Raw genomic sequence first — 14,196 nt, 5'->3', positions numbered from 1 at the left:
ATATATATATATATATATATATATATATATATATATATATATAGAAAAGTTCCAGACATAAATGAAACACTATGAAGTTTAGCTATTATCTGTGTTTAAAAGGAGGAAACAATGTTATACTAGCCCACTACCCAAAGTACTATGAGCCATTTTTAAATGCAATTAATATGAAATAGTAATGTAAACTATGGGCTTTGGGTGATGATGATGTGTCAATGTAGGTTTACAATTATAACAAAAGTACCACCCTGGTGGGAGTCGTTGATATTGGAGGAGGTTATACATTTGTAGGTACAGAGGCTCTGTGGGAAATTCTCTGTACCTTGTATTCAATTTTGCTGTAACCTAATATTGCTCTTTTAAAAAATCTATTAAAAAAAGTTTTCCAAACTGTTTATATTCTAACCAAAAGAGAGTTATGGAGAACTAGATACTTACAAAATTATATAAACATCTGTTCATAAACATAATTGAAATTCATTTATAATTATAAAAAATGTGTACATAAAAATTATTTTAAGTCCTAAATCTGCCTCTTCTGTCTGTCTATCTATCTATCTATTATATATCTATCTATTGTATTTCTATATAACTAACCTCAGGATACACAGTGCTATTGAGCTTCAGCTGTTGTTTCTATGAAATGGACATAATAATCTTTAGTATAAAGCATTAGAGTTGTTATAAAAACTAAATCAATTTTGGCACACTTTGCATGTATTAAATGTACAATAAATATCAGATTTCATTCGCCCTAAGGGCAACATCAGTGCATTTATATACCACAGAGGTGAAATCTTACATAAATATAAGAAGTATTATTTGAAAAGTTATAAGTTCAATTTAATTTAACAAACATTACTGGGACTCTACTATAACCCAGTCCCTGTAATTGACTCTTCCCATAATAAATATTTCAACATTATACCAACAAGAAATATAGATACCACAGTCATTCATTTCATTATTATGTAAAGAAATCCTAACCTACTTTTGATATGGTCATTAAAATTATGATTCAAAAAATGCAGTTAAAAGAGAGGAGTTTTAGGACTCATCTTTTGATGTCTATTTTGATAAATTTTAAACTAGTTTTATTCTTCTTATGCCTCCCTATAAGGTCAAAAGCATTTCCTTATTGATTTTTTCCCCTTCAACATTTGGTGCAAATGAAGCAGAAATTAACATGGCTAGTTTTGTCCTACCTTAATCAGTCTTATGATTCTAAACCTGTTTTTTTTGTTGTTGCTGTTTGTTTGGGTTTTTTGGGTTTTTTTATCAGAAGCATTGATTGGTGCCTGAAACACTTACCTAGAAATAGTGTTAATTACCTGCAGCTTGCATAGGCCACAAAAGGAGCATACAACATGGGGCATCTTGCTCGCAATACACAAAAACAGTGAAACAAAATACCCTCCACTTTAAGCATCTCCAGAAATTCTCCCCAGGGTAACGATATAAAAAGTGGGTCATATTCAAAGCCTGGAAAGCCATTACATATTTTATATTAAACCATCTAAATAATTGGATATGCTATTATTTTGGAAAATGGGTTACAATCAAGTTCTCTCCCATTGTTCATAAAACTATTTGTTTTTACCTGGTGGTGACACTGGTTACAGAAAGCTAGCACAAGAACACAGGCATCATGCTCGTTAGAGGCCAATTCTTTACAGAAAAAGTCATAAGGAGACCAATATCCAAATATATGACCTTGAACATGACATATTTGGATAACTTACACAATCCTCTACCTTGGCAATAAGAGTCAAAGCTGGTGTAAAACACATAATGAGCCCCCAATCAGGCTGTGTTTCTGATTTTAGAAGACAATTACTACCATGCGCCACGTAACAGCGTTTCAGTCAATGGTATACAATGGTGGTCTCCTAAGATTACAATGGAGCTGAAAAATTCCTATCACCTCGTGACACTGTAGATGCCCTATTGTCTTAGCCTGATGCATTACTATATTCTGCAGTCACAGTCTATCCATATAAATGCTATGGGCTAGAAATGCCTGGGGCACTCATCCGGGCCCCCTTTCTAAACCAATGGTACAACTGAACCAACCGTTATGGTTCTTACTAGGATTGAAACGTGCCCTTCAATGACATCCATGAGGGAGTGGGCCCAGGATTCTGCTTTTATTGGGGTCAAGGGTGAGGGCCTATGGTTTTAGGGCTCACTCTTTATTGATGAATTTAAAACTGAAGAGTGGGAATTTAAAAAACAGAAAGAGAAAGAAAACAAAACAGAACGAAACAAAAACCCAAGTATCCCAAATGGCCAGTTATCTAAATCAATCAAGAACAAACACAAAGGAGCCTCAGAGGTCACCTGGCTCTTTCCCTAGTTGTGTGGCTGGCAATGAGTCCATTCCTTGAAGTGCATGCTGTCTTTGAAATGGGTGCTTCTCTGAAGAGGCTGCCTCAGCAATCAAAGCTAAGTGATACACTTACATTACAAAAAGAAAAGCCCATTGTCAGGGCTCCCACTAAAATCACTGCCCTGTTTGTGTTGCTGCTGGTGGAAACAAACCTGCTGTGCTATAAGACCTATAGAAGCATAGCACCGACAATTACAGTAGCAGGCTCTGCCATCCAGGTTTGTGTAAGCGCACTCTAGGAGGCTCCCATGAAGATATCACGTAACGATGCATTTCTCAGAACACATCCCTATCGTTAAACAGGGCATGGCAGTATTATTGTTTAAAGAACTAAGAAATATTTCGTAATTATTTCAGTTATCTACAAATCTAAAGTGAGGATCTACCAGTTTCTTTCGACCAGTTGTTATGGGCTCATCTCTCCCTCATATTTTTATACCCCTTCCCCTTTTTTTCCTGCAATAATTCATGTGTTCATTCAACACATTTATTTTACGGTATTTATTGATTGACTTATATGCTCTTCTCAGACCATCTTCAACAAATAAGGACGAGGCATGCACACAAAAAATCTCTTAGACGTACATTATCTACTGACCAGCTCAATCCACTAAACAACTCATTTTTTCTCTAAATGTTTACAAACAGCTATTTTAATAACACTTTGCAAAGAAAATATCCACTAGCCAGCATGTCAATTTCTGAGTATAAGGTGGTGAATAAAAGACATAGACCGTAACTTCCTAAAAAGTCAATTGAAAGACACTGATGCTATACAATTTATTACACACGAAATGATTATTACAAGATGAGCAGTTCAGGGTTCTAAGGTAATGGAGAAATGGGTATGGTCTATAGTTGGGGGTGGTGGGGTGGACTTAGGAAGGCAGCTATGAAAAACAGGATTCCCCCTGCAAGAGCAAACAGCAAGTTCCATTTCTTTTTCTCTTTCTTTTATGAGATCGAGGAAAGGAGAAACAAGAAAAACCAAAAAACAAACAAACAAAAATAACAAGCCTGTATCTTCAAATGAAAAAAGTTGAAATTTCTAATATAAACTATGTAAATGGCCAAAATTTATCAAGCAAGCCCTTTTTCTCTGTTTTCTGTACCCCCTTCCCAAAATACACACACAACCCCCAAATTTACGCTCTACATTATTTATATTAGCCACCTTTATTGATCAAACTGCTTGGCAAAACTCACCTTCTCTAAGTGTTGTATAAACACTCACTGTGTAACGACATCCTCAAAGCAAAGAAAGCATATCAAATATTAATCTTAATATCAATTTTTTGGAAACTAGTTATTTATTTATTGAAGTTAGTGTGTATTGAGTTCAAAGTTTAAAACAGTGTCTATCCAAAATAGTACAGGACTAAATACTATTTTACATAAAACATTTTGAAGTCCACCTGCTCAGAGCACATCTCCTCAGGGCCCCAGCCCACCTGTCCACCACAGGTAACGCTGGCAGTGGTTCTCCATTCAGAATACTTCATCTGTCTATTTTAAGAAACATTGTAGCTATTGGTTTCTGAGAGTTTTTACCATGGTAAGGAAGTTTCTTTTTGTCTGTAGTTAAGTCTTCATTTAATAATAAGCTAGAGATGCAGTGAGACAGCACTGGTATAAAAAGCCAGGATTGGAGTATTAGTAACTATAGACTGGAATCAGTGGTCTGAAAATTCCTCGCTTCATGATCTTAAGTCAGGAACATTAATCTCTCTAGGCTTCAGTGTAAAGCAGTTATGGAAAGAGTTTCTGCGCCAGGCATGATACTGGGAGGTCTTCAGTTGCTCTTTGATTTGGGTTTAGGGGGCCTGGGGTGAAATGGCAGATGAGCCTTTTCAAAGGTATTAACTGTGAGTAGACGGAAACCTTCCCCAGGGTCTCTGATACTTGTGCTAAAACAGTGTTTGCTTTTATATGAAATGATTGACTAGGTCTCTACAACTTAGGTGAGGGAGCATACGGGAATTCATTTCAACACCATCCTCCCATTGATTTCTCAAGTAAAAACCCACTCTCTTCCCTAGTTCCCCCATATATACTTTCACATACTTATATTTTAAATGTTTGATGATTACTTAATAAGGATTCCAAGACATTCAGAAACTTTTTGGAACCCTAAGGAAATAAAAAGAAAAATAAAATTCTGGCCCAAAGTTTTGTTATCACTTTGCAAAACCAACATAGAGGTCACGATTGAGTGGAGATATATTATTAATAATGCTGCTTTAACCTTCTGGGCCTTTCCAGAGTAGGTTGACTTTATAGAAATGCTATTTCCAGGAGATATTTTACATTTGACATGCCCAAACAGTCGCCTTCTCTCTCTCTCTCTTTCTTTTTTTGCAAGTACATTATTTGTATTCCATAACTTAATTGTTTTTTCTCATTTAATATTGAAAACAAACCAAAGATGAAATTATATGCATATTTCAGCAGGTGATAACATAATAACAACAAAGATAATAAATAACCACAATACATATTACTATTTATCAAGCAGCCAGGAAGTGTCTGGCAATGTAAAAAGCATCTTACACACATTACCTTAATGTTCATACGGGGCATTATTTGTTTTTGTCACATTTGAGTATTCTCTTCATTATAATGTGAAACAGTCTTACTTTTTTTCCTCAATCAAAACTGCTAACTTCCCTTGATAGCAACTAAAGTCTTAAGTATCATATGCAATGCCAAGAATTTTATTACTAAATATGCAATTCATCTTATTTGGATAAATTATGAAGTTGCTGCTGAATTTACTCAAGAAAAATTACTTTTTAATGACATTAAATGAAAATTGCAATCAGAGAAACAAACATGTTGACTGTCAAATGCATCTTGGATATTCCATGATTTTTAGTTCCAAGTTATCTCATTCCCAAACCCTCTATCTTGATTGCATTCACCTGCCTTTGTACTTGAACTCTGCCAGGATCGATTTTGGCATTATGGAATGAAGGCTTCCTCTAATCCACTCAGCATGTAATAAAGGGCTTTATACATATGTACTTTTACATGAATAAGGACTATCAAGGAAAGTTAAATATTTGCTGTGTTCTAGAAATGCTACTTATGTTCTTATTCTCTGTCTGTTGGTATGTTTGAATAATAGAACTGAGATGTAACTACACTAAAGCCAAACTGCAATGAGTCTCTGAACATACCCCAATAGAGAAACCTCCATGCTCATTCGATGAAAAGCACAACATGAATTAGGTCCACTATCACGGAAAAGGATGTTCTCCAAAAGAGAATATCTTTAAAAGCAATACAAAGAATGGATCCACCTACTTGCTTCGGTCAGTTACCCCGTTTCCCCCCTGGCTGTGGTATATTCCAATTCTGAAACTCAGCACCAAAATACACTGATCTTTCTAAATCACTGATCCTTGTCAAAATAGAGCCTGTGATGAAGCAGTGATGATCACTACAAAAGGTATTTCAAACCCTTTCTTCTCCTCTTTGAATTTTGTGTCAGCCACCAGGGAATAGATCACCGGGGCTCCACCAGGATGAGTGTTGCATAAAGGAAAGTACCTGAAGTGTTCCAGGGCCATGTCTCTACTTTGTGACTTTTCATCTTTTTTAATGAACATCAGTCATTCATTTATGCCTTTTCACTTTGTTTCTTCTTCTCCCCTGAGGGAGATAAAATATTTGAGTGGGCATCATCATAAATATTGAAAGGGTACCGAAACGATACTTGTTCCTTAAACTTGAAGAAGTATAAGTACTCAGATACAGCACCTTAATCCCATCTTCACATAAATCCTCCTTATTTAATTATATGTGCCTAAATGCTATAATCCATAGTAATTCTGATTGATAACAATGTTTAACCCAAGTGAATCATAATTGTAGTAACCAAGGTTCTGAAGCTGTTTCAATAAAACTCTGGCTAAAAGCTTAGCAGACATTGCCAAATATTTACATTCTGAAGCTGTTCATGGCATAAGGAGTACCATTCCATCAGTGGGATTTAAAGTAACAAGGTTTACCTGTGTGTAAGCCTCCGGTGACTAATGCAGAGTGCAGTCTGAGGGTCTTGAGCAATGCACACTTTATGGCGACTACATTTCATCTTTAAGCAGGGATCTTTAGCTGGATCTAAAGCTAGAGAGGGAGAGGGAGAGGGAGAGAATATGAATGAATATATTAAAATAAGTTTGTGTAAATTGGAGGTCTCTAATTCAATTAAACACAATTTGATCCAGGAGTTTATATAGCATTTAGGTGTAAATTGTCTTCATGTGCTTCCTCTGTTAAGAGATATGTCTGCTTCTACCCATGTAACTCAGAGTTCATAGATAGCTGCAGTTCAGTCTCATCCATTCTATCAGGAGCTAAAATGCACATACCCTTAGGATCAAACAATGTGTAATCGAAACAGAAACTTTGAGACCAAGACTTCGTATTGTCACTACTGCTTCCTAAGCAGTAAAAGTGGATAAATAAAGTTGGGGTGTGTTACTGTAATACTTCTGTCAGTAGAGAATTACAATTTACATTTTTGCTTTCCTTAGGTGCATGCAGGTTGGGTAGAGAAAATGAATGAAACCCAAAACGATGCTAGTGGGCATTTATGAGTTTTGAGATATCCACGAAAATTCTACAGCTGTAGTTGGCGGCTGGCTGAGCGCATCATGGTGAGGATTGAGATGTTGTATTTTCATTTTTAGATTGTCCGTGCCTGCCATTTGAACCACCATTTCTCCAGACAAAAATCTCTGTTTTGGTGGCTGCCAACACAAAGACTGTGATATGTTAAATAACAATGTTATTGAGCTATACATAACTCACGTACAATAAAATTCATTATTTTAATGTTTAAAATTCACTGGTTTTCACTATATTTACTGTTGTGAAACTATTATCATAATCAGTTTACAACATTTTTATCACTTCAGAAAATACCCATACTCTTTATTTATCACCTCTATTTGCCCCCAACTTCTTCACAACAATTTACACTAGGCAGCCACTAATTTAATTTTTGTCTCTATAGATTTGCCTATTCTGGACATTTCATATAAATGGAATCATACAATACGTGGTCTTTTGTGATTGGCTTGCTTCATTTGGAAAGATGTATTCTTTCCAGGTCCAACTATGTTGTAGCACGCATCACTATTTTATTTTTTATGTTGCTGAACATTCCATTGTATAAATATGCCACATTTTATTTATTCACTCTAATTTTCATAATTCATTCTAATTGATAGGAATTTTGGCTGTTCCCTCCATTTGTTTATTATGAATAATGCTGAAGTTGGTAATTATTACTGGTGATAGCTAGTGTTATTTTTCTGTGATTTATTGTGGGCAGAAAACAGAAAGGGAGTTGGCACAAATAAAAAAAAGGCACTGACTGTCCAGTTTGGGTACATGTCAAAATTGAGAGAAAGAACCCATGAAAGATGGCAAACTGAAAATAAAGTTCTAGTGCACATAGAAAATTGAAGCTGGGTGACCAGACATTTGAAATATGCAAAAGTATTTGGCAGGGCCCTGGGCTTTCACTGGACATGCAACATGGATTTGAGCTGATCGATTTTAGCTCTTAAACCTAGGATAAACCAGAACTAACATTCGGTGTACAAATCAAATTTAGCTTTCAAATATGGTAAGTTTTAAGCATATTTAGTCAATTCCCTAAATCGAGTGAATATTCTTTGATAATCAACGAATTCAATAAAATACATACATAAATTATATAGAGAGATGCACATATATCAACACATATTTTCTTTGTTTAAAAATATAAAGCATATTTCTGCAATACTCTTGACATTTCAAATAAGCATGAGATTCAAAATAAATAATACTAACACAGTCAAAAATATTAACTAATAGATATAGTATACCATAATAAAATGGTCAATATATTAAATATATCTATTCAGATCACAAATGTTTCAATTCCCTCCACACTAAGGCAAAAACATTTTCAACATGCAATGATTAGATCAGGTATAGCTGAGTAGTTTCAATATTTAAGATAAATTATATTAGTTATTTTATTCTCTATAAAATGTTGAATATACTTTATTCACCATGCAAATGCAAATTGCTAGAACATTCTCGTTATACTATCACAGTTTCAACTGTCACTAATTAAAAAACTGTCTCATGGAAATAGTACATCTTAGAAATGTATGACTTTGTTGGATAACATAAAAGAACAACATTCAATAACAGAGAAGGCATTAAAAATGTTTTGAGCTATTCCTAATACTTAGTCTGCTTTGAATTTTAATTATCATTTAAAAATATTGATTAAAATTATACAATTCTGCCTAACAATTAAACAATGTCATTACACCTACCACTGTACTTTATATTCATATGTCATACAGTCATTGTGAATATAATTAATCTAGGATATATTATTCTGAAACGGGGTGTTTTCATTTTGAAATAAAACACTATAGTACATGTAAAACTATCTAATCTAATCCGCACACTTTGAGTGTAGACTATTAACAGTTATTTTTAGTTATTTCTTCCAGTTTTCTTTACCTTATACAGGCTACATTAAATAATTTTCAAATGTTCGATGACACTTCTTACACTAGATCCACTTAAGAGAAATCCAATATAAAAAATGTGAATGATTTCACTTTATGTGACTAAAGTTGAAATAAAATGTTTGAAATTAAAAAAATGGGTATATAATGAGGAAATTATCAGAACAAATGTAGCACATGAAAATTAATTTAATGAAAGTTTTGCATAAAATTCTACATATATGATAAAATAAAACAGTAGCAGTATTTATCAGGAGATGGAAAAATATAATAGAAAGTGAACATGAAGAACTGAGTACATAGGGTCTGCTATAAGGAAAAGATCACTTTCTGTGTGTGTGATTTTAACCATCTGTATTTTTGAGTAGAACTCACATTGTTGGCAGCTTCAAAACTACAAAACATCACACACTGTAAATACAGATGACTGAGATTTTATTCTTGAAATCACAACAATAACACAACCATCTTCCTCTTGGCTGAAGCCCATGGATTAGAATCAATCCTGGATCTTAAAGAGCCTGGCATAAATTCTTCTGCTCCCTCTGTTGCTATCTTCTTTCCATCTTTTTCATATTAACATCGCCTATTCTATCCTGTATTATTGTATATAACTGTCTCTGAAACATCCAGTAAAACTACCCCTAGGAAGATTTCAGTGAGTGCATTTTCATTACTTTGGCCACATTCTTTCCTTCATCTTAATCTTTCATAATCTTTCTGATGGGTGTGAACTACACTGGGGACCTAACTAATACTTTTTATTGTTGTGGTTTGTTTTGTTTCAGAAAAAGCATTCTGATTTCCAATTGCCTTATCATTGAACCTTTGCATTTCATCTGATGTAGGCTTTCCCTTATTCTTTCCACAGAATACTTATTTTTCAGTCCAGAATTCCCCACTTGCTGCCAGACCAGGATAAGCTTGGAAGTATCCAGCCTGACCCAGCTGCTAATGGTGGGAGTGCCTGAGCCAGCGGGCGACAGCAGGAAACAAGTGTGAGTGTGGACAAGTATGTCAGTGAGAAAAGATCTAATTCTTGAAGAGAAGTCCCCATGTAAGGGGAACTGAAAAGTAAGGACACAATTAGATGACAGGTCAGGAAACCCAACATGGACAATGAAAGGTTCTGAATTCACAGCGGAGCAGAGGAATCATCATTAGTATTCACATTTAGTGCAGGTGGTCTTGAAAGAAAGGCAGAAAGAGGCATCGCTAAGTTGTCAAAATAGGTATTGTTCTCTGGGTGGTGAACACACAATGTGATATATAGATGATGTATTACAAAACTGTACACCTGAAACCTATGTAACTTTACTAACAATTGTCACCCCAATAAACTTCAATTTAAATAAAAATTTTTAAAAAAATAGGTATTATTGTGAGTGTCAAGAACTGAAAGAAAGTTTACAGGAAAGATTTGAGACTCCCTAATTTGCACAAACTCACTTCTGGATTTTAAAGGTGTTTTTCCACAAGAAGCCTAAATTTTAGAAGAATCATTAAATCCTAAGGAGTCTAGGCTAAAGAACTCTTTAATCACACTGTATATTATTTTGGGTGGAGTTAATGAACCACTTACCTTAGCTCAGCTAATGTGAGAAAAAAGATCCCTTAGTAACTTGACAAACAGTATAATAGAAACTGAAACTTCCCAATATTGGTTCAGATTTTTCAAAGACCAATGCAGTACCGAGTAGTAATAATCTCTATGTAGCCTGTTAGGTTCATCTATAAAATAAAGAATTTGGACTAGATGATTTCCAAATTCACATTCTGCTCTCAAAGTGGATTACTGCATACATTTTTGGCACCAGACACCCTACACGGAATGAACCCAGCCCTCAACAGACTCAACTTTTTTTTTTTTTTGGAAGAGAGGTATATAAATAGGCAATTAAAATATATTGTTAAGTGGCAACTGTGTGTGTGTGTGTGTGTGTGTGTGTGTGTGTGTGTGTGTGTGTAGCTATGTGGAAATACATACACTGATGAAGGGACCACATAATGGTGAATGGGGGATAATAGAATGAGTAAAAGCTTAGGTAGGTTTTGAAACATACACAGCAAACAAAATGAAAGGAAACTCCAGTATAAGGAGACAGTATGAGAAGCATAGAAGTATTCAAAGGATGCCCTATTGCTGGAATGTCAGATAGCTCAAAATCAATGAAATAACATAAAATGTGCATGCTGCCTGCAAGTTGTACGGAAAAAAACACTGAAGAGACAGATGGAAACTTCCTACCTTTTGAAGCTTTACCTCATAGGTAATGGCATGCCATTGAACGATTTTAAGTTGGAAGCTGGCATAATTAGGTTTGCACAAGCATGTGGAGATGCTCTGAAGAATACATGATCAAGACTGGGACACCAAATGTCCAGAAGTGAAAGGATAAGAATCTGTTCCAAGGAAATTCAGCATGGAGGCTGGCATGGGAACAATGGTGACGATGGAGCAGAAAAGAAAGATGACTTTGAGAGAATCAAGCACTGGTCTGTTTGAATAGGTATGATGAGGCAACGACGCCTGAATCAAATGAATTAACTTCCATCTCCTTATTTGCACCATTTGTTGATTTTTTTTCTGGTATTAGTATTTCTATAACTGATTTTCTTTTGATTAGTATTCAATGGGAAAACTTTCACTCAACTTCATTTATTGTTAATTCTTAATTTTTATATTTTATGGACAGCCCTCAAGAACCCTTAGTTGGATTTATAAGTCCAACCTAGGATGATATAGATCTTTTTCTGTTTTATCTATTGTGATTTTGAAAATATAATTGGACTCATTTTTATCACTTTATTTTCTGACTTCTGTTTTGCAATATTTCCCTCTTTTTCTTTGCTTTTCTTTCCTCTTTCCTGCCTCATAGTGTATTGACTGTACTTTATTTAGTACCTTTTTTTGTCTGCTAGTTTGGAAGTTACAAAATCTCTTTTAGCGATTTCCTTTAGATGTTTACATGCACAGATGACATAAATGGATGTAACTATATAATAAGTAGTTTATTCCCCTTCTAAAGAGTATTAGGACCTTACAACACAGTTACACCAAATCTTTGACATTCAAATTCCTCACCGTTTCCCATGAATTGCACCTGACTTTACCACCCCCATGGCAAATTAGTCATTATTTTTATCATCATTTTTCTGACATAGCTAATTTAAAATAATCAAATCTACCAATTTCTTTGCTCATCATTTCTGTTTGCGATTCATTCTTCCCTTTGGGCTCCCTTATATAATTTCCTTCTATTTGTTGGAGCATTTCCTTTTGTAGTTCTTTCAACATGTGCAATTTATCACATACTTTCAATATATATAATTTTTCTGCATGTATCTTTATTTTCCAATCATTCCTAAAGGATAATTTAGCTGTGTCTAAATTCTTATTTTATAATTATTTTTTCCTAACCACCAAGAATATATTATTTCATGTCCTTCTGCCATCAGATGTCACTAATAGGTAAGCCTGTCATTAGTCTGTAGCTCTCTGTAAGCAATCAGCCTTTACTTCCTGGATATATTTTCTTATCATCAAGATTTTGTGTTGTGAAATGTTTATCTGCAACTATGATAGCAAGCACATAAGCAAATATGCCATTCTGTTTGAATTTCAATTGATAACAAAGTATATTTAAGTGATGAGAAAACTATTTAGACGTTGGAAAAAAAAATCAAGAAAACACAGATTAAGTTAGGTATTCATCATCATTTTAGACCAGGTGAACTGTGCAACTGAGAGTTAGATTTCAATTTTGGAAAAAAATGGTAAAAATTGCAACATCACTAAATAGTGATATCAAACTACCTATCAGCATTCACTTAGTGAAATGTCTCTTTAAACTTAATTGTATGCTCTCATATAAAAAGAAGTGATCAAAAACTCAACATGATTATAAACATTTTCTTAATGTTTCAACAATGAAGCATTAAATATGCTTTTACTGTAGTTCTAACAACAGTTTTTTTCACTGTCGCTTTATGCTGTAAAACTATAGGAAGAAGAGGTTTTCTAGGGAATTTCTGAAAACTTGCCAGATGTTATAATGAAAGGCTGTGTGGGTGAGCAGCATGGAAAATAGAGCTGATGCCTGATAGTTAATTAGACTTTTGACAGCCAATTTTGTGGTGCTAAATGTGATTAAATGTGGCTCTAAGTCTTTGGAGTGACTTTCTTAGTTTCAAACCTTAATATTACTTTAATTATATAAAACCCATTCACTCAAACTCTGGCCTCCCCACTACAAACATTAAATGTGGAGGTCTACAAAATTAGAATATTCATACGCATTTTGATGAATTAATTTATTTTATAATAAATATATATCAAAATACCAGTGTTTATTTTAATATTGTCTTATCTTATAAAGGTGTGTTAAATGTATCTAACTACTGCATTGATAAATCAAAATTAACAAAAACTCTAGATGCTATTACAATGAAGAATTTCATCCTATTGTCGTTCTACTCTAGTTAATGTATTAATGAAGATTTTAAAATATCATGTTCTTCCATTCTTCATCATTCATTTTCTTTGTCAGTACATCATATTTTCATCCAAATTTCTTAAAGTGATAATGGCTAAGTGCTTCTTTTATAAAAATAGATGTACTCTAGCAAAATTAGGTACAAAAACCTATTAGTATTACTGGTTTCTATTTTCTAATCTATTGTTTGATATATAACAATGAGGATACTGAATGCCCATCATAAAGATCTATATTTGGGATTTTCTTCCCGATATTAGAGCTAAGTGTACTTATCATTAACCCTAGTTGAAAGGTTGCCTGAGCTAGAATCATAAAGAAAATCCCCTACTGATCTGGAATTACATGTGGCCATTATCATTTATATTTTTACTGATAGTTATTAAGGTCTTACAAACTCTTTTGTAACTTGCCACTCAGCTCTTCCAACCACCCTGCTGGAAGGCCTCTGGCCCACTGCTGAGTGGCATTCAGTCTTTCTCAGCCTTTTCTCAGGGCACAGGCCTATCTCCATGCAATGAAATCCATTAACTAAGCTAACTACTTCCTTCAATAAAATCTTTTTTTGTTGTTTTTTGCCTATTTACTAGTAAAATTAACAATTTCCACTTGAATTTTTTCTAAAAGACCAATGCAGCTAATCTTTAAAAGACTAAAGCAAGCCTCCTAAGTATAGACATGTTCCCTCTTAAAGCTGTGTCAAACACTGCTGCTACCATTAGATAGTACATACACACATACACACACACACACACACACACACAAATGT

General features: G+C 34.3%; 1 protein-coding gene across 5 annotated transcripts in view; it reads right to left on the bottom strand.

Moving 5' to 3' along the window:
• The window catches only part of SPOCK3 (SPARC (osteonectin), cwcv and kazal like domains proteoglycan 3), a 363,483-nt gene that overhangs the window by 185,373 nt on the left and 163,914 nt on the right, over window positions 1-14,196 (bottom strand). For all 5 annotated transcript variants that reach the window (XM_019650566.1, XM_019650568.1, XM_019650564.1 and 2 more), the window contains one exon: window positions 6,403-6,517. In XM_019650566.1, coding sequence (XP_019506111.1) covers window positions 6,403-6,517 — 115 coding nt within the window. The remainder of the gene's footprint in view (window positions 1-6,402; window positions 6,518-14,196) is intronic.

This window comes from Hipposideros armiger, unplaced genomic scaffold (assembly GCF_001890085.2).
Source record: "Hipposideros armiger isolate ML-2016 unplaced genomic scaffold, ASM189008v1 scaffold_142, whole genome shotgun sequence".
NCBI classification, from domain to species: domain Eukaryota; kingdom Metazoa; phylum Chordata; class Mammalia; order Chiroptera; family Hipposideridae; genus Hipposideros; species Hipposideros armiger.
The sequence above is the reverse complement of the archived record's forward strand: the minus strand, read 5'-3'. Positions and strand labels throughout refer to the sequence as shown.